This window comes from Dermochelys coriacea, chromosome 26, assembly GCF_009764565.3.
Source record: "Dermochelys coriacea isolate rDerCor1 chromosome 26, rDerCor1.pri.v4, whole genome shotgun sequence".
Classification (NCBI taxonomy): Eukaryota; Metazoa; Chordata; order Testudines; family Dermochelyidae; genus Dermochelys; species Dermochelys coriacea.
Genome location: NC_050093.1, coordinates 13,872,972 through 13,899,443, shown reverse-complemented (window position 1 = coordinate 13,899,443; position 26,472 = coordinate 13,872,972). Strand labels below are relative to the sequence as shown.

General features: G+C 60.6%; 2 protein-coding genes across 3 annotated transcripts in view; both read right to left on the bottom strand.

Moving 5' to 3' along the window:
* Positions 1 to 27: 27 nt before the first annotated feature.
* Positions 28 to 14,065, bottom strand: LOC119848635 (matrix metalloproteinase-17-like). 2 transcript variants are annotated; one of them, XM_038384684.2, is made up of 11 exons: positions 13,480 to 14,065; positions 11,442 to 11,840; positions 10,819 to 10,951; positions 9,642 to 9,807; positions 5,972 to 6,255; positions 5,692 to 5,868; positions 5,156 to 5,246; positions 3,964 to 4,046; positions 2,897 to 3,049; positions 2,295 to 2,552; positions 28 to 1,995 (listed from the first exon to the last, which is right to left on the bottom strand). In XM_038384684.2, exons 2-11 carry the CDS (start codon positions 11,625 to 11,627, stop codon positions 1,706 to 1,708), a joined length of 1,821 nt encoding a protein of 606 aa, XP_038240612.1. In that variant the 5' UTR covers positions 11,628 to 11,840; positions 13,480 to 14,065; the 3' UTR covers positions 28 to 1,705. The 2 variants fall into 2 exon arrangements, with proteins under 2 accessions (XP_038240612.1, XP_038240611.1); XM_038384683.2 differs by having other exon boundaries at positions 11,442 to 11,837.
* A 9,076-nt stretch (positions 14,066 to 23,141) lies between these two features.
* Positions 23,142 to 26,472, bottom strand: part of DBNL (drebrin like) — a 36,252-nt gene continuing 32,921 nt past the window's right edge. The window contains exons 13-14 of the mRNA XM_038384940.2: positions 26,140 to 26,245; positions 23,142 to 24,804 (exon numbers count right to left, since the gene is read on the bottom strand). Of these exons, the coding sequence (XP_038240868.1) occupies positions 24,665 to 24,804; positions 26,140 to 26,245 (246 nt within the window). The 3' untranslated portion in view covers positions 23,142 to 24,664. The remainder of the gene's footprint in view (positions 24,805 to 26,139; positions 26,246 to 26,472) is intronic.

The window sequence follows — 26,472 nt, the reverse complement described above, 5'->3', positions numbered from 1 at the left end:
CGCCTCCTAACCTTGACTGGGGCGGCTGGGGCGTTTGCTCTGCCCTCAGGGGGGTGGGGGGTGGAGAGAGATTTGGAAGGGCAAGGACCAGAACAGGGCACGGTGCCATTTTCCCCCTCAGCCCCGGCGCCAAGCAGTGCTGGCAGCTCCTGGCTGCAGGACAACAGCCACCCATGGGGAGGGACATGGGGAACAAGGAGTCCCGAAGCGAGGGATCGGAGGGCGTCTCCCAGGCACGGATGCAGAAGGGGCTCCGGAGCTAATGTAGCATCTCCCGGCTGGGAAGAGGCTGAGCAGGGTTTGGCAGAGGACTGCGGGAGACCACGGCTGCTCAGCAGATGGGGGCTAAGGCAGAGGGGCCGGAGAGAGGGGACGGGCACTGTGGAGCTCATGGGGAAGGCGGGGCAGGGTTTAGCAGAGTCCAGCGACGTTCGGTTGCTGCGGATGCCCGTGGGAGGCTGCCCGGGGCTGGAGCCAGCAACCGGAGGCCATGGGGCTCTCTGCTCTAGCCCTGCCCCTTGCAGCCTGGGGGCCTGTCTCTGAAGCTTCAAAGGGGGCGGGGGGCTTACTATGGGGCCAGGGACCCCGGCCGGAGCTCAGCTCAAAGCTTGGGGCACGGGCACCACAAGCCATTGGCATGGTTTTAACAGGAGTGCTAGCTCTCGGCTGCTCCCGCACCTGTGCCCGGCCTCACCTCTCCCCCCATGCCAGAGGGCAGCCCCGGGGCCATGGACGGGGGTGCGAACACACTGGCTCAGCAGGGCTTGGGCTAGGCAAGAGAAGCACTGAGCAGATACAGGCTCTGCCCTAGTAGGGTGCAGTCCCCGGGGCCCCTTCGACCCTTCCACCCCAAGTCCACTCTGGGCAGGAGGGTGAAGGGTCGGGGTCCCATCCCGGGGCAGGTGGCAGCGGCTGCTCGGGGCTCCTGGGTCATTTGGGCCCCTGGGCGCCGAGCGCCAACACCAGAGCACAGAGGCCGGCTGGGAGCTGGCAGGGTGTGGGGCAGGCCCAGGCCCCAGGTGTATAATATAGCTTCCTGGTCTACAAGTTAAGCTGGAGTGGAGCATCCACCCCCGCCCCCCTCCATTCCTGCCCCCCAGGTCAGTGCCGGGAGCACCTGAGGCAAGATGGGGTGTGGAGGGGGGCAGCTGGGGCAATGGTCGGGGGGAGGGGGGGATCAGGGAGATGGGGACACAGAAGTTGAGGAGACAGAGAGCTGGGGTAATGGAGGGTGAAGTCAGGGCGATGGAGAGCTGGTGCCCCGTGGCAGGAGCTGGCATCATAGTCAGTGGATCACGAAGGGCCCATCACTCGGCCCCCTGCACTGGGTGCAGCTGACAGGCCCTGGCCGAGGTGCTGAGGCCAGGCCCTGGCTGATGCGGGCCCAGCTGGGCCATCTGGGTGCCCTCCCGCCCAGCCATGGGGGGCTGAAGGCCGTCGGGGGAGAGTGGAGGTGGCCTAGCCCGTCCCGGCCCCTCACCCGGGGACCCGTCCCATGCCACTGCCCGCAGACAGAGGAGGCCCTGACTCACGGGCATTCGCGGGCATGCTCAGACCCCTGCAGATCCCCTGCACCGAAACCCGGCCTGCAGCGCCGAGACCTTCGGGGACGCGCCCCCATCCCCAGGGTTCCCCAGCAGCGCCCTGGCCTGGCCTGCTGCCTCCAGGGTTAGTCCGCAGGGCGTGGGCAGCCCCGGCTGGCAGCCTAGCCAAGGCCCCCCAGCAGCAGCAGCAGGGCGGCCAGCGGCCAGCCGAGCGCGGCCCGGGGAGCCGAGCTGGGGCACACGCAGCCCTCCACCTCCAGCGGGGGGCCCCGCCCGTCCGGCTGCAGCTTGGCTCCCGTGGGGGGGCCGGTGGGGGCGCTCAGTGGCGGGTAGAGCTCCCCGGTGCAGTCCAGCCAGTCCCTGGCAATGGAGCGAGGGTAACCCTTCTCCAGCTTGAGACTGTGCCTCTCCAGCTTCCAGTACTGCCTGCCCTTGAAGGCGTAGACCTCTCCTGCAGGGAGACAGGCGTCATAAGCGCGTCAGGGCTCTGCAAACAGCTAAAGGGTGGGGGAGAGGGGCTGAGGGACAGGGCAGGGCACAAGGGGTCCCCTTTAACATGCAGGAACTGGGGGCTGGAGACACAGAGCAGGGAGTCTCTATAGGGCACAGGGGTGTATCCTTTACCCGGGTGGGGGGCAGAGTGACAGGTTGGGGAGTCTCCATGGGACACAGGGGGTCCCCTTTAACACGCAGGAACTGAGGGGCTGAATCACCATGAGGCAGGGGGCGGGAGCAAGGGGGGCGACTCACCATCACTCCCACTCAGCATGTCGTCCACAGGGGTGGGGAGCTGCCCCCCGAGCACAGTGTGGGTGGGGGACCCCTCGTCCATGCGCCCCAGGGCCTCATCATAGGACCACTGCAGCCCGCCCTTGAAGAAGTAGGTTTTCCGGTCGTGCGGCCGAGAGAAGGCGGCATCCACTCCCCCCTGGGGCAGGCCAAAGTCCGTGACGGGGCGCGGGTACCCCTCCTCCACGCCGTTGTCCCTAAACACCCAGTAGAGGGGCCCTGGGGGAGAGGGGGGAGCGGTGAGCGAGTGCCAGGCAGCCTGGTGCTGAAGGGAGCAGACGGGGCACAGGAGACAGCTGGGGGAGACAGCTCCCCATTCCCCTGCCGAGGCCTCTCCGCTCAGCTCCGAACCCCAGGAGAAGATGAGATGCAGGGGGATCGTTGGTGGTGGTCCTGCAGCCCCACCCAAGGGTGCCCAGTGTGGGCTGCTGGGGGGGGTGGCTGGGCCTGCGGGAGCAGAACGAGGGTGCGTTCCACCCCCAGGGCGCAGGACGGCTCCTCGCCATGCCCCGGCTGGCCCTGCGGTGCCCGTCACTTTGCTGCCCCGAGCCCCCGGCTCTCACCGCTGAAGAAGAGGATCCGATGGTCCGTGTGCCTCTCGTAAACGGCGTCCACTTTGCCCAGGCTGCGGGGCAGGCCTCGCCAGAAAGCCGCGCTCAGGGCGGGGCGCAGGGAGGTGAGGTGTCGCCCGTGGGTCAGACGCCAGAAGTACTGACCTGGCTCAGGGGGAGACAGGAGGTTCGCAGCTGCCCCCTGTGCCCAGTGGCACCAGGCCAGGGAGAGCGGATGCCACAGCTGGGGCCCCCATTCAAGGAAAGCCCCTGGCAGTGCAGCGCTGAGGGGCCCCGGGGAGAGATGGGCCCCGCGCCCGGCGTGGTTTGGCCAGGCATGGCCAGCACCCAGAGGTGAAGCTGGTGCAGCCCCTCGCGCCCGGGTGTTGCATGGGGGCAGCTGCAGGGCTGCTGGGGTGGCTCTGAGCAGAGCCCCTCGGCCGGGGGCAGACTCAGCCCCCCTGCCCCTCGGGAAAAGCCTCTGCCAAGCCAGGGGCACGAGGAGGAGGGGCTGCCCCTGGAGCTGAGAGACAAGGGGCCTTTTCCTGCCTACAGCTGGGAGCTGGGGAAGGCACGGAGGCGGCCCAGGGCTGCCGGGCGGATGGGGCTATTGGCACAGCAGCCAGGCTGGGGGCCCCACGGGACGAGGGCTGGGGGCCACGAGAGAACAGGGAGGGAAGGGGCAGCTGGGGCAGGGAGGAGGCGGGTCTGGCAGCACGGGTGGGTGAGGGGAGGAGGGCAGGGGCATAAGGGAACCCCCACACTGTCTCTCCCCTCGCTAGCCGGGGTGCCCTCCCCACAGCACCCCATCCACATCCCACCCCAGGCTGTGCCACCCCCCCTGGCATGGGAGCATGCTCCCTGCCAGAGGTTGTGCCCCTGCAGGCCTGGCCCACGGCTTTCCCCTGGGGAGCTGCCCCCCTGCCACAGGGCGAAGAGGCAGCTGGTCCCACAGGCACCGGGGTCACCCCACTACACCATAATACCAGCGTCCCCGTCCCCCCGCGTGTGGGGCAGAGGGAGCCGGCTGGTCCCACCACAGAGTTCAATGGGCCAACCCCCCACGCGCAGGGACAGACCTTTGAAAAAGAAGGTTTCCCCACGGATCTGGGCGACGGCGTCGATGCTGGAGGAGCAGCGATCCGGGAACTCCTTCTCCGACCTGCCACGGCAGCGGGCAGTGCTTCAGCAGCACGCGGTCGGCTCCCCTCCGGCCCTCCCACGGGGCCCGGGAACCTCTGCCCGCAAGGAACCTCTGCCCGCAGGCAGAGCCACGGAAATACCCCCAGCCCGGCAGAGAGGCTGGGGTTGAGGTTGTACCTGCGTCCGGTCACCCCATAGGGCCCCGCATGGTCTCTGCGCCTCGCTAGCCCCATTCCCACCTGGCAGCACAACTGCAAACCCCACAGTGGCCTAGGTTTGCCAGACGGCGTCAGATCCAAGGTCCATCTAGCCCTGTGTCCTGAGGTGCAGGAATCCCACAGTCGCAGGTGGGGACAATCTGTCCCCTACTTTAGGTCTCCAGTAGTTAGAGATGGGCAGGTTTATGAGGCCTTCCAAAAAATGTTATAATCCTTAACTCTGGAGAGTCCAGTTTATCCACAGAAATACCCAGTCTCTGCTGGATTCCGGCGGAGTTCTTGGCCTCACTGACATCTTGTGGCAATGAGTTCCACAGGCTCATCACGCTGTATGAAAGGGTTGCCCCCCGTAGCAGTGCTGAATTCCCCACCTTTCAGTTCCACTGAACGTCCCCTTGCTCTACAAGAACAGATGCCCCCGCTCCTCCTCCTCTAAACCAGCTGTGATTTTAGATACGTTTATCCTGCCCTCTCTTATTCCTCCCTTTCTACGTGAGGCCTCCCCCCGTCGTTTCAGTCCAACTTCAGAGGAGAACGTCTCCAGCCCTGGATCGTTTTCCTGACCCCTCTGAGATGCATGCCCAGGTCTCTTTCCCCAGTGGATGCTGTTAACACAGGACCCTGCTAGGTGTCTGCCGCACGTCTTGACCCCGACTTTCATTTGCCAGTGTGCTGCTCATTTACCTGGCTCTAGATTCGTCCAGGGGCCGCTCAGCACACAGGCCTAGAACCAGGGGTTCCCCGGTTCTGAATGAACTGGATACCCCACAGAACCCGCCGGGGACAGCGGGAGCTGCTAGCTGACCCTTGGGATCCCAGCCGGGCCAGGCCCACACCCGCATGAGGGGGCAGCGATGCTCCATGGGTCTGAGTGCAGGGTGGGGAAGGAAAAGGGATGGTCTCAGCTCACCTCAAGGCAGGGAAGTCATGGGGCAGGGACGGCGGGTCCGGGAGCAGCGACGATGCCTCCGGCTTCTCTGTGGAATGCAGGACAGGGCTTCCTGGATGCGGGGTGAGAGCACGTGGCCGTCAGCCTCCCCACAGTCCAGCCGCCACATCCTGCACCGAGCTAGTTCTCAGCCCCACACAACGAGCTGCAGGTCAGTGCAGCCTTGCCAGGCAGCAGATGCTCCGAGCCCCACCCCGACAGCTGCTTTATCCACACTGCTTGCTCTCCTGGGAGATGGCAGTGCACCCCAAAAACGAGCTCCAAGTTCAGCTCATCCAGCACTGGCTGGCTGATGCTCAGCACTGGCTCACTTGGTGCATGGGACAGACCTGCCGGATCGGCCACCCCACCGGTGCTAGTCCCCTTTCAAAGGCCTGTTTGCAACAGCTGGGCACAGAATCCGGGTTTCTGGCTTGCAGACCGTCCTGGAGACGCAGCCTGGCATTAGGGCCGCGCAGAGAGGGCTCCCACCCCAGTCCCGCCCCGCCGGGCCATACCGTAGAGCCTCTGGATGTCCGCACGGTCATCGGCCTGCAGCTGGTACTGCAGCGGGTCCCCCACCGGGCCCTGGTAATACGGGCGCATGATGGAGTGCTTGGAGGACGAGTGCGCCAGGCCCAGGCTGTGACCAAACTCGTGTACGGCCACAGCAAAGAGATCCATCCCATAGTCATCTGCAAGGTGGGGGGGGGGAAGTGAGGAGCCTGGCGCTAATGCGGGGGAGACGCAGGCAGGCCTTGCCCAGACGGGGCGCCCCCTCCCTGTCCCGGGGCCCACCTGGCGAGCGGAAGGTCCAGTCCTCGTCGCTGTCGAAGTGCACGTGGCCGGCGCGCTGCAGGTCCCCGGGGAAGAAGGCGTGGGCCACCATGCCCCCCGGCCCGTCGAAGGGGTAGCTGTCCTGGTGGGACAGGCGCAAGAACTCCACCGAGACGTCGGCGCCGGATCCACCCACCTCGTGGAAGGTGAGCGGGGCGGCCTCGCTCCACACCTTCAGCGCGTAGTGCGTGAGCGCGCGGATGGTCTCCCGGCTGAGCCGTGCCTCCCGCGGGTACGTCTTCACCCTGCCAGGCGGAGCGCCAAGAGAGGGGCCCACGGGGACCGGGGCCAGCCCCACGGTCAGGAAACAGGCACAGCCACAAACCAGCTGGGGGTGAGCCATCTGTGCCCCTCACTCTGGCCCATAGCCCCTGATATCCCAACCTCAGGCTCCCCACCTCTGCCAGTGCCCCTCAATCCCAACCCACAGCCCCTGCCAGCCCAGCCCTGGGCTCCCCACCCCCGAAGCTCCGCCAGTGCCCCTCACTCCCGACCTGCATCCCCTGCTAGCCCAACCCTCGGCTCCCGCTCCCCCCACTCCGCCCGTGCCCCATTGCTCGGGCGTAGGGCAAAAGTGCAGCCCAGCAGGTGCCTCTGCTTCCTGCAGCAACGATCCATGCGAGCGAGGTGGCGAGAGAGAGGGGGGCACTGTCATGGGGGCGGCTGCACCAGGGTGAACCCAAAGCAGCCCGTGCACCAGGGGCGAGCTAACGGTGCTGAGAGCCGGCAGTTTTGCACCCCCTAATATGGGCGATGGCCCTGGTGTCACCGTCTCCATTTTCCTGGGTCCATTCGGGTCTTTGGTATTTAACAGGGAAAGCCCAGGGCCTTGTGGGGAAACCAGCGTGGATTCTTGCGGCTCAAAGCCCTTGGTTTTCCAGCAGTGCCCGTGGACGCGCTGATTGGGCAGGCCTCTCTGCACGTCTCCATGCGATACTGGGCTGGTTGTCATCTCCTGCCTGCGTGTCTAACTTCTCCGAGGCCTTTTGCGTCAGCGCCTGGCTCCCCCAGCTGACGCCAACCCCCAGCTCCCACTTCAGCATCACCTGCAACCTCCAGGTTCTGCTGTCGCTGCATGATCAGCCTGGCACCTGCAATCCCCATGGGCTCGCTGGTGACAAACCTAGTCACCCTGGCAGTGGCGTGTCAGCACCCCCTCGTGTTACACTCTGACATTCCCTGGGAAGACCCTGCCCTACTACCCAGCCACTATCCTTCCCTCTCTGAGCCAGGGCTCCCGTCTAAGTGCTGACCCCAGCCTGGCCCTGCTTTGCTCACACGATCTGACAGGGCTGCCACCCAGAGGCTGTGACCCCAGGTCCCCTTATGGCCTCCAAAGCAAATCCAGTGAGCGCTGCCCCTGGGTGAGGTGGCACAAGTATCCGATGCACCCGCAGGGCCAGCTCTGCCACCTCCCACGCAGCCACGTCTTCAGAGGAGCTCACACCCCGCAGTTCCTGTTAAGGACAATGGAAAATCCCCCCCTCACCCCAATAATGGGGGCTCCTGGGCACCAAGGAGTTTGGAAAATCTGGTGCCAACTCCTGATGCAGCCATCTGGCCATGGTATTTCTGTGGCCCCTGTGATGAAGTGGGGGATTTTCTTGGTTTTGTCAATGGTTTGCATGCAGAGGGGGTGGGACTCAGTTTCTCTGGGTGTTACGGGTTTAACAAGGTGATGGGAGAGGTAGTTTGTTGTTACAGAGGACCAGCGAGGGAACTTGGGACCCCGGCCAATGGCCTGGAGAATGGAGACCCCAGCAACTGGGGGCCTGGGAGTCCCAGCTGAGCCGCCACAGCCGGATCTGGCCAGCATGGGGACAATGGGCTGGGGAGAGAGGACCCCGGTGACCTGACCAGCCCGTTCCAGCCAGAGCGGGACAGAGGACGGTTGAGAGGGGAGGGGGCCCAAGTGATCCCGTTTACCTGAACAGAAGACAAAGGACAGAGGCGGGGCTTGGGGGCAAGGGGATATCGGATGCCCAGCTGGAAAACGGGGGTCTCTGGACTGGGGAGAGGGAGCAGGGAGAGCCCACATGGATGCAGGGGAGACTTGGATGTGCTGGGCTGAGGGAGGCCAGCCCTGAGGCCCTGAGAGTTTTCTGTGCTGTGTTCAGACACCCAATAAACCCTCCTGTTTGACGCTGGCTGAGAGTCGCTCCAGTCTAGAGATTGGGGGGCATTATTCCCTCTGGGAGTGGAGGCCCTGGGGGTCCAGAGCGAGTGGACTCCCTGAGGGGGCTCACGGTGAGAGACAGGCATGCTAAAGGCTCAGAGAGGTGCAGTTCCAGGAGGCGGAGTGGACCCCCGAGAAGGGCTGTCTCACTGAAGAGGGTTCCCCCCAGGGACCATACGGGGCCAAGAGTGGGCATGACCTGGGAGTCTGTGACAGCCCCCATCACCGCAGCCTGTGGGCAGCTCACCACTGTCAATGGATTTAGCCTCACAACACCCCTAGGGCTGTTACCCTCACTGTGCAGATGGGAAACCGAGGCAGAGCGGCAAAGCGACCAGCCCAAGGTCTTGCAGGGAGTCTGTGGCAGAACAGGGAATTGAACCCAGGATGCCCAAGTCCCTGGCTCGTGCCCTCACCTCCCTCTCCATGTGTAGCCCTGCTCCAAATGGGGTTCTGCATAGGTCCAGGGTCCACCCCGTGCAGACTGCTGCAGGCCCAGGGCCTGGCACTGCCTGTCCCTCAGAGGGAGTGGAGCTGTGGCAGGGCTGTGCAGACCAGCCCTTGTTGTTCTCTGGGCTCAGACACCGATGCTCTGCTGCTTACCGGGCTCAAATCTAGCGGGGTTTTCCTCTTGACGCGTGGGTCGTTATTTTGCGCAGGGCAGCGATGGGCTTTAATCAGCCATGATGTCATTATCTGTCGAGTGACAGCACCTGGGAGCCCAGGTCATGAGCCAGACCCCCCTGTGCCAGGCGTTGCACAAACACAGAACTAAAAGCCAAGGCAGCCCCTGCACCAAAGAGCTGATGGTCTCTGTACCTGCCAGATGATGTTCCTGCCCCTTTCAGAGGCCTCGGCCTCCAGGTTTGCTTTGTTCCAGCTGGCTTGTACCCCCCCACCTCCCCGTTCCCAACTTCCCCCACACTAATTGCTAGCGAATGCAGCGGATTGATTAGCCAATTTTCTTTAACTCCCAAGAACCCCACTCAGCCCGGTTGATTTATACACATTTTGTCCATGCCCCCTTCCCCATTCTCTAGCCACTGCTATTTGGAGATCTGTTACTTCCTAACTGTCCAGTTTTCCTCTGACTGGGGGGTGTCTGGGGGTGGGTCCTGTGTTAGGGGCAGGTTTAAAAACCCCGTTCAGTAGCTCAGCCTTTTGGAGCCCTGGTTAATTTCATTACTGGAGTGTGAGAGTTTGGACAGCGCCAGATTAGGGCTAGGAGAGCCAGGGGGGTTTATTTAGCCAATCCCTGATTAACACACTTTGCTGAGCGTGTCTCTGAGCAGCCTGGCCGAGTTACACCCCATAAGACGCAGTGGCACTGGAATGCCCTGGGTGCCTAGCCATGAGGTTTACTCCAAGTTGCCCTGTCGGGTCTGTGTTGGCCTCACGTCCCAGGCCAGTTGGGGAACAGGGATCTGATGGCTGCCAGGGCGGGTCGGTACCTACTTCCAGGAGATGTTCCTCTTGGTCCAAGCCAGGCCTGCGCTCCGCCTGCCCCGACTTTCCCTCCTCTTCCGCCACGGCCTCCCGTTCTTCCTCTCGAGCAGCTTTTCCGGGAGCACGTCAGGCAACGAGCAGCGTGGCGTCCGGATCAGGGCCAGCGTGGCATCGTCTGGGCAACATGGCGGGACACACAGGCACGTCACCGGCCGGCAGGTCAGAGCACCGCCAGGATGCAGCAGTGCACAGAGCTGTCAGTTCTCAGCTGGGGGGGAAGTGAGCCCTGCCGGCAGACTGCCTCTTGGAGAACAGCCTTAGGGGAGAGCCCGCTCTGCACCCGCCTGGACCCCAAGTGCCCCTGAAGGATCGCCCTGTAGCAATGGCAGAGGCCTGGGCTGGCATGAAGGGGGGCACTGGCTGGCTCACGAGCTGGGTCACAGGGCTCCTGCTGAGCCTGCTGCTTTCCCTCAACATCCAGGCAGGGGGCCCAGCAACAAATCCTACCCGGGGGCCCCTGGGCAGCGTCTGGGCCAACAGGGCAGGGTGGCAGGGGAGGGTTAAAGGAGCTGGAGTCTCCCAGCTGAGAGCTGGATCCCAGACCGACAGACAGAATTTGGAGGTTCCCTTAACAGAGCAGGGCGGGTAGCCGCTGGGGGCAAGGATGGGCTGATGCAGAGGGGTTGCCAGGCAGACGGGAGCAGGTTGGCAGATGCAGGCGAGATGGAGATGGATATAAGAGAACCAGGAGGGGAGCCTGTAAAGGGAAAATGGGGGTCCAGGTGCTGCAGGCAGGGGCCAAGGCAGAGTATAGTGGGGGTGATGGTTGGGCTGGGGCTGCAGGCTGGCCTGGAGCACTGCAGGTTGTCACAGGTGATGGGCATCTGCGGGGCTGCAGGCGGGGACAATGGAGGGGCGGGTGGGCTACAGGCTGGGACGATGGAGGGGCAGGGGCTGCAAGCAGGGACAGGGATGAGGGCTGTAGGTGGGGACGATGGAGGGGCGGGGGCTGCAGGCGGGGACGATGGAGGGGCGGGGGCTGCAGGCGGGGACGATGGAGGGGCGGGGTGGCTGCAGGCGGGGACTGGGATGGGGGCTGCTGGCGGGGACGATGGAGGGGCTCTGGGGCTGCAGACGGGACGATGGAGGGGCTCTGGGGCTGCAGGCAGGTGCAGACTCTGCATACCTGGGATCCCAGTCTCGGGGACGCCTGCGAAACGCTGCATCACGCGGATGGCACTGGTCAGAGCTTCCCAAGTCTGGAGCTGGCCGGTGACGGGATCGGCGGGGGGGAGGTAGCCATACTGCGTCAGCCAGGCCTGGCAAGGGGCACACATACAGACAGGAGAGTGACACCGTCACAAGCACCCGGCCCGCTCGGCTTCTCGGCGCCACTGGCTCTGGTGCCCCACCTGAGACACAGACCGGCCAAGCTGGGCACCCCAGAAACTTCTCCCCTCAGTGACTAACTCCCCAGGGAGAGCAAAGGCCCCACCCCCTTCCCCGCCTGGGTTCAAATCTTGATACGAGACAGCAATGCCCATTTGTCCGCACATCACGTCCACACCGAAGTGATGTGCCCAGGGCTGGGACAACAGGAAGCTGTGGGTCGGGACTGAGGGGCACTAGCAGAGCTGTGGGGGTGGGGTAGGAGTGCTGTGAGAGATCCTGGCCCCCACATCCCTTTCCTCCCCAGCCACCCGGGTAGCTGGAGGTTGGGGAAGGAAGCAGAGGCCAAGTGAACGTTGTCAAGAGGACAGATTAGGGCCCCCCCCCCCAGCCCCATAAGCATGGCTGTGTGGGACTCACCACAACCTCCCCGCTGTCATCCACCGGGGTGGGCACAGGAAGGGCACTGGCGGGCAGTGCTAGCAGCAAGAGCAGCGGTACCACCTGTGCCAAGACGGGGGGTGCTGTCGTCTCTCGCCTGAGCTCTGGGCGGCACTGCTGCTCCATGGGGTGTTTGCTGGGCAGAGGCGCTTCTCCAGCCTCCATGCGCCTCCCACACCGGGCCTGGTTTGCACGGCAGACGGCCCTGATCCGCAAGGGGGGGTCCTCGACGCTCCCAATCTCGGCAGCTTTATCTGCCAAGCCTTCAGCTAGCGCAGCCTCTGGGCCGAGGAGCTGGAATCCCTGCTGCCTGGAGCCTCAGCATGGGCACCGGGATCCAGGACACCAACATCTCTGCAGCTACAGCCTGGCCTCCTGCTTTGGAGATGGCACAGATAGACACAGCTGGGAGCCCTGCTTGGCCGGGGAGTGTCCAGGGATCACCCCTGAGCTCCAGTGACCTGACATTGAGCGGGCAGCAAAGCCAGCCCCGGGGAATGCAGGGGTCGGGACTTGCTCCGCATGGGATATGCCCAGATCTGACTAGCCCGTGGAAGCATCCGGGCACTGGGACCCCAAACCGAGAGTGCCCCCATGCAGCCAGGCACCGCGACAGCGAGCGTGCCAGCAACAGCCCAGTGGGGAGCTAGCGAGCTGGCACAGGTAGAATAGCCAGTCTAGGGCCAGGCTGTACATTGACAGCCAGGCCTGGGAGATGCCAGGTACGTGACACCAGCCCACCGGGGCAGCTGCCACTGCAGCAGGGCGCAGGAGGCTCCCCAGCCTGGCACACAGGACACCTCGCGTCCAGCGTCCCCAGCTTGGTGCTCACCCATTTGGAGGTGGGGGGGGAAAAACAGGGTGTAACTAGCTCAGGTGCCACATTACATGAGGGCCCCCCCACTGCCACCTGCCTCTGCAAACTCCAGGACACTTTCCCCGAGCTGGGGACACCCCTGTCCAAGGCTGTTCCCCTCTCCAAGGCTGGGAGACCTCCACAACTGGCCTTGCTGTCTACCCCCTTTTGACAGAAAAGAACCCCCAAGCTTGTAATTGGGCAGGAAGCAGGCTTGTCATCCTAGGACAGCCCCAATTCCTGCATCCCGCCCCCCCCCCATGCCTGCGTACCCGGCTCCTGCCATGCCCCACCACCCCACGCTGCAGCGTGGGCCGAGGGATGTGCCGGGCGTCCCAGACGCAGCCGGGCTGGGCTGTGTTGGTCCAGGAATGGGAGCTGGTCCCCCACGCCCAGGGAGCAGAGTGGGTGACTCAGTAGTGGGCACTCTCCCCTCTTGAGTTGGCGCTGACCACACTGCCACAGTGCTGGGCTGGGGGCACGGGTGACTCATTAGGAATAATACATAGCAGGGGCGCTCTCCCCTCTGAGTCAGCGCTGGCCCCAGGGCCCCCCCACAGTGATGGGGGCGGTGCTGCACTGTGGGTGGTGAGGAAGGCCCTCAGCCTGGTAATAGGGGCAGGGGGGCTGGAACAATTTGTAGAGTGGGGACGCTGAGAGCCATTGAACCAAATTGTAAACTCTGTATAGGATGAAAACCACTTCAAGCCAGGGCGAGTGGCTGCACCCCCAGCTCCTGGTGCTGCGGGAGGACCCAGCTTCCAAAACTGAAGTTCTGAACCCCCCCGGAAAGGGCTGTGAGGCTCCACCCCAGACACAGCTGCATTTAAAGAACAAAGGACCTGTGGGTGCGTGGTCATTAGCTAACAGCACGGGTCTCCGGCTGGGGGTTTGCGGTTAGTGGGGATGGCTTTACCCTCAGTGGCTACATCTCGTGACTGACTGTCCTGTTGTAAGCCGGACTGAGCGAAGGGCTGTGCCAGGCGCTGTACAGACATGCAGCAAGAGATAGGGAGCGGGGTTGCTCTGCCACTGCCCTGGAGGGAGGGTCGTAGGCGGGGCGCAGGGGGTATCGCTCTGGCGGGGCGCGGAGGGGGTTGCAGGGTGGGTGGGCATGTGGCTCCCCCCTCGCCCCGCTGCCCTCCCCTCTCTCTCACTCACCTGGCCCCGAGGCTGCAGCCGGGCTCCCCCGGGGCGCTCCCGTGGGCACGATCCCGCTCCGCTCGCCGCCTGCTGCACTACCCTTCCCCTAGCCCGGGGCGCCGGCCAGCAGGAGCCCCCCATGCGCCGTCCCCGGACCCGCGCCCCCAGCGCCCGGCTCGCCAAAGCGCCCTGCGCCCGCGGGCGGCGCTTGGAACCGGTCCGCGCCCTGCTGGCGGGGGCTCGGCTTCCCCGTCTCAGCTCCGCGCCGGCTGGGATTGCCCCGGGCCCAGCCCAGCCCAGCCCGCTCTCGGCTCTGCCCCAGCCCCGCGTCTCCTTCCCCGGGGCCGCGGCTCCTCCCGGGACCCTCCGTCCCGCACCAGCCGCTCGCCAGCGCCGGAGCTGCGGGGGAGGGCGAGGGCCGGCTGGGAGGAAGGGAGTGTCCGGGACCGGCTTAAAGGGACCCTCCCCCTTGTCTTTTCTCCATGTGCCACCCCTCCCGGCCCTGGGGCTGCCCCCTACCCCAAACCCGCTTCACCCGTCCAGGGAGGGTCACCTGCTTTCAGCAGACACGGAGCGAGGAGCCATGGTGGGCGAGTGGGCGCAGGTGTGGACAGAGGTGCAGGATGGTGAGTGCGCAGGGGTGGGTGGGTGGGTCTGTGGGTACATCTGGATACTAGCCAGGAGGGTGAGGACATGAAGACACAGCTGTCTAAAACCCCAGAAACCTAGGGCAGTGATCAGTGGATCTCTGTTGGGTTGGAGGCCTGCGTGGGGTCCTGGCATAGGTGCTGGGAGTCGGGGTGTGTGTGTGGGGGGGCAGCAGCAGCCCCTGGCTTGAAGCGGTTTCCATCATATGCAGGGTTTACAGTGTGGTTCAGTGGCTGTCGGCACCCCCGTTACACAAATTGCTCCAGCATCCCTGGGGCCCCAGTTCGGCCTGGAGAAGGCTGTAGGGCAGACAGTGAGGAGTCCCTGCTGGGGAGGAGTGGGGGCCGTGTCCTGGAGAGATGCAGTGAGTCTCACCCAAGACCCCAGCCTTTGCCAAAAGGGAGGAAATCTAGCTGGAGCCCTAAGAAAGCTTAACAGCTCTGACTCTACCTTGGGTGAGGGGACAAGTTCCCAAGGGAGGGGGTGGAACCGGCCTTGCTGGGGAACACACAAGGCTCTGACTGGAGCTTGTCGATCAGGGGTGGGTTAGGAGACAACAAAGTCAATGCTGTGCTAGTGTCCCACTGGGGGTGCACCATGTCCCACTGGGGGTGCACCATGTCCCACTGGGGGTGCCTTCCCATCCACAGGCGTCTAGGATTCTCTGGCTAGGATTCTGAGCTGTGAGGAGAGGCACTGCCCCAGGAAGGTCTGGCCTCGTTATTCAGACCCAGAGCTTGTATCAAGACTGGAGGTCTCTTTCTAAAAGAGCCGCTCTTCCTCATCCAAGAGCTAATGAGTCAGATGCAGCAGGCACTGGGGAGGGTCTCCGGCCGGAGTTATGCAGGAGCTCAAACTGCATGATCTCAGCGGTCCCTGCTAGCCTGGAAATCTGTGAAATGGGGAGAAACATGGCTGCGAAGGTTGGAAAGCATTCGTCCACCTCTGCCCAGGCAGGTTGCACTGGGAGAATCCCAGTGAGGGCTGGGGAAACTCTACAATATCCCCTTGTCCCTCTAGGAGGCAGTGCTCCTGCCTTGCCTGATTTGATGGCCAGTTTCACTCTCTTAAAGCCCCAGCTCCTGGAGTCAGGTGGTCATGTGGGACTCTCAGCTTTTCTTTTTTAAAAGAATCTCCTAGCTCTCCGGACTGCAGAGGAAAGTTTGACCCCAACAGGCACGTAACCCAGCAGCCAGTAGAAAGACCCTGACATTTCGTGATTATTTTTAAAAAATTGCATGTGTTTTGAGCCAATCCTGGGATTGTTTTGCCACCCGACTCATGATTTGGGGCTGGCCAGGATGCAGAGCAGTCACGGCGTCGATCAGATCCAAGTGCGAACCCATCCTAGCTGGGAGATCCTGATCTCTGAGGGGGAGATGGCTGGGGACAACTCTGCCCTGCTCTGTGCTCGGGGGCACATTCCCGCTGTGAGTGATGGCAATTCCCTAGCCCCCAGCTACTTACATTAATGGGAACAGATTCCCCCCTTGGGAGAAGCCTGATCAATTCCTTGTCTCTCCTCTTGGCACCATCAGGCTGCCTGGTCCCTGCCCTCCTCCTCCCCTTCCCTAGTCAGCTGCCCGATGAAATGAGGCACAGTGTCTATAGCTTCTCCCACATGGCGGGGGGGGCACCTCTCCCGGCCCTGTTGAGCAGACCCCAGCCATTGTAACGTTTGGGGACCCCACAAGAGGTTGCACGGGGGTCCCGTGACACAGGAAGCCCAGGCTCAGGGGCTGCTATATTGGGCCCTGGGGGTTGAGCGGAGTCCCACCCGTTTCCGCGCAGGAACAAAGGGAGCCAACAATGCAGCCATTGCTCTGCTCCCAGGCGCCTTCTGCCCGGCTGGGCCGGAGGTCGTTCCCCTGGTGACGCGGACTATGGGGGCCTTGTGTCTCGCTGGGGATTTCCGTAAAAAACAACCCAACAAAATATCAACCTCAACCGAGTGCCATGGAAACTGGGAAAGGCTCTTCCTTGACCCATCCAGGATAGGGGGTTCCTCCGGGGAGGACGACACCACCAGGGAGCAATGGGGGCACATGAGGGAGCAGTGGGGGTTTTCCCCCAGGGCCGGGGACTCATAGGGGAGCAGGGAGGGGCTTTCCCCAGGGCAGGGGGGAGCAAGGGGCTAGGGGGTCTTTTGTCCCTCCAGGTCAGGGAGCTCAAACAAGGCCAATGGGCAGGGTATGCATGGGAGAGCAGTAGGGAGAGTTTCCCCGGGACAGGGGGCTCAGGAGGAAGCTAATGGGGGCCAAATGGAAGATCCCTACATGCAGCAGGTCAGCGATCTGGCTCCGAGGCTGCTCCTGGCGCCGGCACTGATCCGAAACGTCCAGGCCACCAGGAACAAAGACGGGGATGGGGTGGGGGGAACTTGCGGGGGTGGCAGCCTGGACCCGGGACAGGGCAGCTGTTAGGCTGCATCTCCCAGCGGGCGTTTCTTTTCCTTGCTTTCTTTTTCTTTCCCTGCTCTACGCTTCTCCTTCTCTTCCCCTTCTCGGGGGTGCATCCCCCTGCCCCATAGTCCAATCCCCACTCCTGAGTTACTACCCACCCCCTCCTGCTATGGTGCCCCCACCCCACAGGTGCAACCGCTCACGGTTTACCCTGCTTAGCTCCTGCCAGAGGTTACAACGTGAGCTGGACGGAGCCGAGCCAGCTTCAAACAGTCCACACACACAGTCACGAGTGGTTTAGCTAGCGTGGTTGCAGGTGGCACCTAAGGGATGGAGCAGGCCCCATTGCCTCCTGGAGAGGGGAGAGAAAGGGGCCAGGGTGCAGGTGTGATGGCCGGGGGTGGAGGAGAGGTAGAGCAAAGGCAGCAGGTACGGCAGGGAGACAAGCAGGGGGGAAGGCGGGGGGGTCAAGGAGAGACATGTATGGGGGCAGCAAGGATACATGAGGAGTGGCAGGGAGAGCAGGGGGCTGTAGGGATATGTGGGGGGGCAGGGATGTGGGGAGGGCAGGGTAACATGAGGGGACAGCAGGGAGAGGAGGGGGTACTGGGCTATGTGAGGGGGTGGCAGGGAGAGGAGGGGGCACTGAGCTAAGTGAGGGGGCGGCAGGGAGTGGAAGGGGGCGGCAGGGCTATGTGAGGGGGTGGCAGGGCGAGCAGGGGGCAGCGGGGTAACATGAGGGGATGGCAGGGAGAGGAGGGGGTACTGAGCTAAGTGAGGGGGCGGCAGGGAGTGGAAGGGGGCGGCAGGGCTACATGAGGGGGTGGCAGGGCAAGCAGGGGGGTAACATGAGGGGATGGCAGGGAGAGGAAGGGGTACTGGGCTACGTGAGGGGGTGGCAGGGCTACGTGAGGGGGTGGCAGGGCGAGCAGGGGGCAGCGGGGTAACATGAGGGGACGGCAGGGAGAGGAGGGGGTACTGGGCTACGTGAGGGGGCGGCAGGGCCGGGTCCAAGCTGGGCGGCAGACAGGGAGCTGAACAGTAATGGCGATTAGGCGAGGTTATGAGAGTTTGGGACATGGAAAGCCAGATTGAAAATCCCAGCTGGGGTTACCGTGGGGGCGGGGGACACACAATAATGCCGCTGGAGGAAGCTGCTCCCAGGCCCTAGTTCTCCTCCCAGGGCAGGAGATTTGGGGCCAGAAATCTCTGGTGGGTGGTTTGGGGATGCTGCGGGGAGCTGTGTATGGGGGCCCCGTGGAGGCCACGGCTTCCAGCAGCAGAACCAGCAGCTGTTGGTCAGAAAGACACTGGGCCGGGGGGTGCCTGGCTGGGCATGTTCTGCCTGCAAGGATGCAGTGGCCACAGCTGCAACGAGCTGCATCCAGCCTCAGCTCCCATCCCATGCGGCTTGCCAGGAAGGGAAGCAGAGAGATGGAGCCAGGCTGCCAGCTCCCTCCCCGCCCGGCTTTGCAATAGGAGGGCCACGGCTTTCCAGATGTTTGAACCCCTGCAGGGGGAAGGGGAATGCCCTGCCTCCGCTGGATTATGCCACTTCATCCCTTTAAGAGGATTGGGGCCACGTGGGCACCAGCCAGCCCTGTAACAACACGAGCCGACAGCCGCATCAGCTGGAAACGCGTTAGGGGCCACCTGGTTGAGGGGGGCCCCGCCCTGTGGGGAGGCCAAGCCAGGCAGCCCGGGCACCCCCCACACGGACCCTGCAGACAGCAGGGGAATCCCATATTGGGGCCACAGGATGCAGGGTCACCGGCGGCCTGAGAAGCGCTAAGAGGGGGTGCAGGCCCAGAGGCCTCTGCAGGCCAAGGGCCTGAGCCCTCTGCACTGGGGCCCCTTTGTGCCAGGGGCAGCAGGAAGTGCAAACACCCTCCACTGGGTGGAGAGAGCCCAGCCCACCAGCTCCCCACTGCTGCTCCAGCAGCCCTGGGCACAGGGGGTGGAGCAGGCGTGGAGCAGAGGGGGACAGGAGGAAGGGCCGGGAGGGGGCATGGCAGGGCAGCCTCTGTGCCCCTGCAAAGCCCCCCATTGAGGCAGAGCCAGACCATCCTACCCAGCCCTGGAGTCAGTACCGAGCCCTACAGGCCCGGCCTGGGGGGGGGGCACTGCCACCCCTTCATCTTTGCACAGCTCTGACCCCTGAGTCCCTGAGCCCCCACCCCCCCAGCTAGCAGGGAAAGCCAGCCCTCGGGCTGTGTGGGGCCATGCCAGTCCCCAGCCTTGGGGAGCTGTGTAACCCCAGTGCGCTGATTGCCCCGTTCTCAGGGCGGCCGGGAGCCGGGCCCCTGCCCTGTCACGTGCCCCGGGGATAAACGGGGGGCGTTGGCCTCCGGGGCTCAGGCCTGGGCTCGTCTAGCAGCGCTGCACTCCCTGTAATGAAAGGGGGAGGAGGGGCTGTGCAGAGAGAGACAGACAGCCGAGCCCAGCCGCTCCCCGAGCCCCGGCGCTGCCATTAGCCTAATGGCCTCTCTGCAGCTGGCTGGGGGTCCCCGGAGAAGGACTCCCCGGGCTGGGGCGGAGGAAATGAAATGGAGGGCCAGGCCGCAATCCGATTATCCCTCTTGCTCTCTCTGCTGCGCCCGCCTGACCCCGTTTACTCGATCCCACGCCAGCTGCTGCCACCCCCGCGTACCGGCTCGCAGGGACTGACCCACTCCAGCCTCGGCATCCTTGGCTGAGTCTGGCTGAAAGGCCTGGGGGGGCCGACTTTCAAACCTGCCTCCGACCCCACGGCTACAGGCTGGAGCGTGGGGGGAGCAAGGCCATGCTGGGACCTAGCACAGGGCGTGGGGGGTCGGGAATAAAAATGAATAAATGAGCAATTGCCCAACCCCTTCCCCCCATCCCCGGGTGGTGGATCTGAACCCCCCCCCCCAGCAGTCTGGCACTCTTGGGCCATAACAAGGCTCTGGGCTGAGGGCAGGGGGTCCTGTCATGCCAGGATAATGGCATTTCTTGGTGGGTCTCTGAGGAAGGGACTGGGTGGGGAGGTGATGAAGAGCGTGAGCCCCACTGGAGTCTGAGTCAGAGATGCCAAGCGAGCTTCTCTGCCCCATTCAGCCCAATTCCTGCAGACACATCCCCTGCCAGGGCCTGACCCTGCTCTCCCGCACGCAGGAGCGCACCCACTGTTAGCTCCAGTAAGAAGGGGAAACTGAGGCACTAGGTGGGGTTGTGACTCACCTCGGGTCAGCAGGTGAGCCTGGACAGAGCCGGGCGTGGAAGCCTGGCAGAGCCCAAAGCTGGGTACAGGCCAGAGGCTGCTCTTCTCCGTGTGTCCAGGCAACGTTCTCTCTCCCTGCTCATTGGCTTCACCGTTTTCTTTGTCCCCCAGCCCCTCTGCCCAGTCTCCCGGCAGTTCACTGGCATTTCCATCCTCTCCCTCTAGCAATGGCCCTAGCCTACCGCCAGAGCTTATATTGCGCCCAATATCTTCTAAAACATTATCTGCGTTGCCTCCCCACGACCACCCCCAGGAGTTACCAGCCTGGAGTGGCCCAGGGTCCACCTCGCTCCGTGTCCTGACCACAGTACATCAGATGCCTCACAGGAAAGTGCAGGAAACGCCGGAATAGCAGATGGGGGATAATCTGTCCCCACCTCGGTCTCATCCTGATCCCTAATAGAAATTAGTTGAAGCCCTGAAGTATGAAAATGGAATTTCCCCCCCCTCCATGACGAGGCTCCTCACCCTGGGCAGTAACTAAGTCTCCGACCTGGCTCCCCCTGGGAGTCTCCAGTTCGGGGCGCGGGCACCTCTCGAGCCCTGGCTGGGAGATCTTCCGCTAGCAGTGTCCATTCAGCCAACACGTGAGCACCGTGCAACCTCAGCCCGGGTAGCTAGGGCTGCACCGGCCATCTGCTCAGTCCTCCTGCAGCCGGACGTCCAGTGAAGAACAGTCCAAAGCAGGGGGGAAGGAGTGTGGGGAGCAGAGCACCCAGAAGGGGACATCTTGAAGTACAGCAACTGCCCAGCATGAGAAACCTCACCTTCTTCGAGTGGGTTTTTAGCTGCCCTAGTCTTCAAAGGTCTCCTCGTGCTGGGGGGTTGGTAGAGGGGACTTCCCAACCTGTGTGTCTCTGCAATGGGGCCAGAGGTCTGACAAATGGCTGTCACTTTGCAGCCCAGGATCCGTCTGGCCTTTGGTGGGGGGGGTGCCATATAGAAGAATGGGTGGCACTCAGAGCTGCTCTCACCACCCCTGTTGTGGAGGAGGATCCTTGTCACAGTGTGGTACCCGAGGAAGAAGCGTCTTGTGCATCCACAGGCCCGACCCACGAGGTCAACGCCTCTGAAAAATTTGTTAGTCTCTAAGGTGCCACGGGTACTCCTTTTCTTTTTGCCTCTGACTCCGTAGCAGGAGATTGGGGCCTTTTGAGAGCCAGCTCCTTGTGGGTGGGAGACCAAACTCCTTTTCTCCGCAGCCCTCCCCCTTCTTACAGGAGACCTGGGCTGAAGTCGAAGGGGGGCTGGATCTGTCCAGAGATCGAGGTACGAGGGGATCTCCTGACACAGTTCCAAAGCAGGTGCAAGGGAATGCTCCACCATCCTCTCACGACTATCTAATTCTATAGTGAAAACTAACATGAACCTAGTGAAAACAACTGCAGAACAAGCTGAGGCATGCACAAGGGGGACACCCTAGGGCTCCGTCCCAGGGCGAAGCAGGAGAGAATGAACTGAGGATGGTGGTTCACCCGCAGTCCTATGCATTCAGTACATCGCATGAGGCTGTACAAAGTGCATGTGCAGGCTCAATGGACACTGCTAACAAAGACTCCAATCGAGCTCTTGAGGTACACGTGCCCCTGGAGCACCCACGGGAACACTACTGAAAGAACTCCTCGAGTTAGCATTCACTCTACCTGTTCTCATTAGCCATACAAATGTCCAATCTCTTACCCAATACAGCTACATTCTTGGCCCCCATAACATCCTGTGGCAGTGAGTTCCACAGCCTAATCATGCAGCTTGAAAAAGTATTTCCTCTTACTAGTTTTGAAATAACAGGTTTCAGAGTAGCAGCCGTGTTAGTCTGTATTCGCAAAAAAGAAAAGGAGTACTTGTGGCACCTTAGAGACTAACAAATTTGTTAGTCTCTAAGGTGCCACAAGTACTCCTTTTCTTTTTTACTAGTTTTGAATTTCCCACCTTTTTGTTTAATTGACTGTCCCATGTTCTTGCGCCACCCCTGCCGGCCACAGCCACAGGTGGCTTCAGCATCTCATATGAATTGGGTTATGCATTGAATAACTGCTAATTTATGTTCACTGCACTCCACTTCCCCTTTTTCCCCTTGTTTAGCTAGATGTAGTTTATTATTGGTGCTTTCACTTCCCTGCTTCCCCAGGGTGCCCTTTTAACAAAACAAAACTGTCTTTCAGGATTACACAATCGTGGTCGTCTGAGCCACTAGCTAAGTATTTTTTAACTCCCAGTTCTTGTTCAACTGTTGTTCAAACATTTTCCTCTCAATTGATTTTGCTCAGAAGTTGTTTTCCACTTTGGGAAATTGGCCCTTTTAAAGCAGTGTGTGTGTGTGAGAGGGGGGAGGTGTAGGCATGCAAACACATACACACCCCATACATTGTGAAGCAACTTGACATGTTATGTATGTACCAACCCTGACTTGAAGCCACAAAACCACAGAAATGAAAATTTAGGCCAACAGACCTCTCCGAAACTCAACTCCCTTTTGGTAGCCAGTCCATTCCCTTTTACACTGCTCACCCTGTCTCCGGCCTTTAAGGACCCCATCCACAGCAGCCTCCCCCTCCCATCCTCGGATTCACTCCCTCCACTTTTGCTTCCTTTGCCACTTCTCTCACTGCACCACCTGTCCCACTAAAGCACTATCCACCTCCACCCTAGCTTGCAGAACAGCTTTTGTTTCATCTTAGTCCCCCAACCTCTGGAGCAAACATGCCAATCTTGATGTCTTGTTCATGGGGAAACCGAGGCACGGAGCAGGGATGTGACTTGCCTAAATTCACCCAGCAGGCTAACTGCAGAGCCAGGAATAGAACACACGTCTGCCGCGTCCCAGTCCAGAGCTCCATCCCCCTAGGTCACGCTGCTGCTGAATGACTTCTTTCCATCAGTCTTCCCTGTAGAGGAGGATGGGGGAGACACCTTCCCCCAGAACTATTCTATGCAGGTAAGAGAAATACTGGACAAGAGCCCAGGTGGTCACACCGTTACGGTTGTGGTCAGGGATCTCTGAGAGAGCCTGAGAATCAAGCAGCTGGCAATCTAAGCAGGTACAAATGCTGGCCCCCACTGCTGGAGATGCTATATGGAGCCCAGCCTAAACAGGACAGACTGAGGCAGACAGCGGAAACGTTTCCAAGGATGGGCCAAGTCCAAGAGGCTACGGGACCAGAGTAAGGCATTTCATATGGCCACAAGTTCTTGTTTAAGATTCAAACTGTTGATTAAACACCACAGGCTCTGCCTGCCCCAAGCCTGTATCCAAATGCGAAGCCTCCACCGTCAGCAGGAGGTTCTGACCAGAACAGAAGGAAGGGTGCAATCGAAGCCCCAACACACTGATGAGCCCTGTAACCAACAACTCTAAGGGTCAGTGACACCCCAGCGACTGGCTGCAGCCATCACCACAGAAAAGCCCTTTATTGTTTCCATCAGCACTCCAAAGGGAAAAAATGAGAGAGAAAGTTCACACAGACACAAGCCCACGAGGCGGGTGAGGCAGGATGAGCAGATGGGAAGGAAGCAACACACGGCTTTCAGAGCCCACATGGCACAGAATCGGCTTGGAGTAGTTCTCCCTGCAGCTGGAGAGTCCTAGGGTGGGAGGAGTCCGGGCTGGAGCAGCCAGGACATTCTCTCTGCAGCTTCAAGGAGAGTGAGCAGCCGGGAAGGGGCAAGTCAGAGCTGGGGAATACGGGCTCCAGCGTCTTTCGAACCATGTTTGTTTGTTTGTTAAAGCAACATAAGGGAGGAAAACTTGTAATAGGAAAGAAGGAGGGTAGGAATAGCTGAGTAAGGATCCCCATTGTTTCTAGGGCACAGTGATAGTTACTGTATTATATATAAGGCAGGGGACACCGTGATTAAGGAGGTAGGGTTCATTACAAATCTCGAGGTTTGCCTTGCTCAATTTCCCAGAAGAGTCTCCTTTTGGGGAAAAGACGACTTTGAGCACTTTGAGAAATCTACGCGACCCCTGGGTCCCCATGGCTAATAGAAAAGATTACTGTGCACCCATTGCTAGTCCCTGGTGAGGAACCCCTCTGGGAGAGGCCAAGAGGACTTACGGTAAATGAAATATTGTTACTATGCATGCAGGGCAAATATCCTTAGCCGAGTTCTGCAACTGACCACTGCCCTGAAGGAATTGTACAAGATGCTGCAACAGCCTGACAAGCAACTGCTCAGCTCCATATAGTGTTCAGTTGCGACAGGGATTCATCCTTTTCATTCCCACCTCACACGCAGTGGAAACTAAATGCAAACCGTGCTGGAGTACAATGGGCAGTTTGCGAGCTGAAGCCCCACAGACAGCAGAAAATGCAAAAAATCAGGATTCTACGAGCAACGGTAACTTGACCTCGCACCACCCGTGCAGCCGCACTGGCTAGACTGTAGGACGTATAATTTAATCGCGTGTGCTCAGGGAGACGGTGTTGCTAATAGAACGCTAACTCGCGCATTGCCCGACTGCTTGGTGTCGGTCTTTGCAGCATTAACCCTGCTGAGCCATATGGAATGTTAAATCAGAGCCCGTCTGATTACCATTCCCTCGCAGATCTGGCTGGGGGGCCCTTTTCCTCCATGAGAGACCCCTGTTCTGAAGTGGGGGCACTTTTTTCCTGAATACCAGGTAGGGAGCAGTCATCCGTCCCTCCCCCTTAAAAGGTTTCAGCTTTTGAGTGAAACGTGTAGGCAAGTTATGCAAGTGGCCACGGCTCACTTCAGACCTTCACCAAGAAATGCCCATTAAGTTGGAGGGAAAGAGGCAACAGAGCACTGCTGGGTTCTGCCCTGGTGCCAGGGGAGCAGAGTATGGCACGTCACGCCTTAAAAGCCACACAATTTAAATGCTGAAGAATCAGATTTCATCAAGCCACTTTTAGGGGTAACTGCTCCCCATCCTCCTTCCCCCACGGGCCACTTATTCTATCAGTTCCACGTAGTTGGCAGGGAACATGCCGAAGTGGCCATCTGGGCCATAGCCACGCCACCAGCCCTCATCGATCATCTCGATATTGGTGATGATGTTCTCAGGGTCAAAAGAGATCTCCGTGTCATCGGCTGAAATGAGACAGAGCAGGGGAAGGTCAGAAGCTAACTGACGTCACACAAACTATTGGGGAAAATACAGGGACACACTGAAAGCTCTCCATCCCTAAACCCCGTGGCTGCCTAAGGTTGCTCTTCCCCTTTAATGGCATTTTTGGTGCCCTGCACAAAATCCATCTGCGAGAAACACTGTTATTTGTATTACTGTAACTCCTAGGAGCCCTAGTCCTGGAGCAGAACCCTATCATGCTAGGCAGCAGCTTTAACCATTGTCAAGTATTCTGCAGGCATAACAGCAAAGCAGAATTTCAAGGAGGGATTTGAAGGTGGATGAGGGAGTTTTGCTTGTGTTTATGGGGCACTTCTCCCAACCTGAGGGGCAGTGTAGGAGAAGGCACAAACAGTGCCTGTTTGAAAATTTAACCAGTGGGCGATGGAGGCTGGAATCACGGGCAGATTGGAGGTGGAGGCCAACCTTTTGATACTGAATAAGAGACACTAGTCGGCTGGGGACAGGTCGTGAGGGGTCTTGAAAGTTTTACAAAATATGTCAGGTTTTGTTTGGAATCCGCTGTCAAAACACAGACTCACTGTGGACTCATTTTCCCTGCTCTTGCTATGTTATCTAGGATAACTGCTTTCTGTGGTCAATGAATCTGGAGGCCCCATATCTGTGGAGCTGTCATGGCTGCATGGTGATTTGTATTTAAAGCAGGGCTTAGGGGGTAAAATTTTCAAAAGCACCTGACTCGCTTAGGAACCTGCGTCACTTTGGGTGCTTTCCTCTTTGTTATGGTGCCAGCCTGACTGTCACTCTTCAGAGCAGAGCCATATTTTAAGGGTAGCAGAAAATGATGGGTTAGATCATCAAAATGTTATAAGTTCATTGACATCCACTAAGCTACTATGATTTACACAAGTTGAGAATCTGGTCCAGTGTTCTTGGAGGCCGAGGGAAAGGAGCCAGAGGAGAGAGACTGGGAAGGTAAGAGGGGTAGGGAGTTCAGGAATGGAAGGGATGGCATCAAATACTGCATTGTTTTTGGATACAGGCTGTATGAAAGACACTGTTGCACAGCAAGGCTGCATTGCACTCGCAGCTGTGCGTGGCAACAGATTGCCAAAGGAAGTTACTTAGCTGCACTGCTGTGCTTTGAAGTACGCCAGGCTCCATCACCCGTCTGGATCCGCATCACTGCACAGGATACAGGTGGGACTTTCCCAGGCTCCCCTGAGTGCAGGTGAGTACGTGCACACTTAGAGGCACTGGGGTGGGAATGTGTGTGACACAGAGACCACAGGGCTGTCAATTCTCAGGATTACAGAGAGATAAAGGAAGCCACGTACCGGCCTGATAGTCGTACAGCGCTCGGGCACATAACCCTTTCCCCTCCAAGTCTGGCCTTTGCTGGTACTCCACAGCATACTCATATTTGGCATCTTCAAGCTGTTCCTTTGAAGGCAAACAGAAACAGACCATGTTAAATGTGAATGAGTTTGCATTTGCTATTGGAGTGCCATGGGCAGCACTAACTCAGAAGCCCAGCTGTCAAGGCCAGTGTCAATGTGGAGCAACCTAGCTCTTTCCCACCGCTCCAAACAAGGCAAACAACCCAGTGCCACACACAGATCCTCTACCCCGGCACTTTCCACCATCCGCTCCCGCTCCGAGGAATGGAG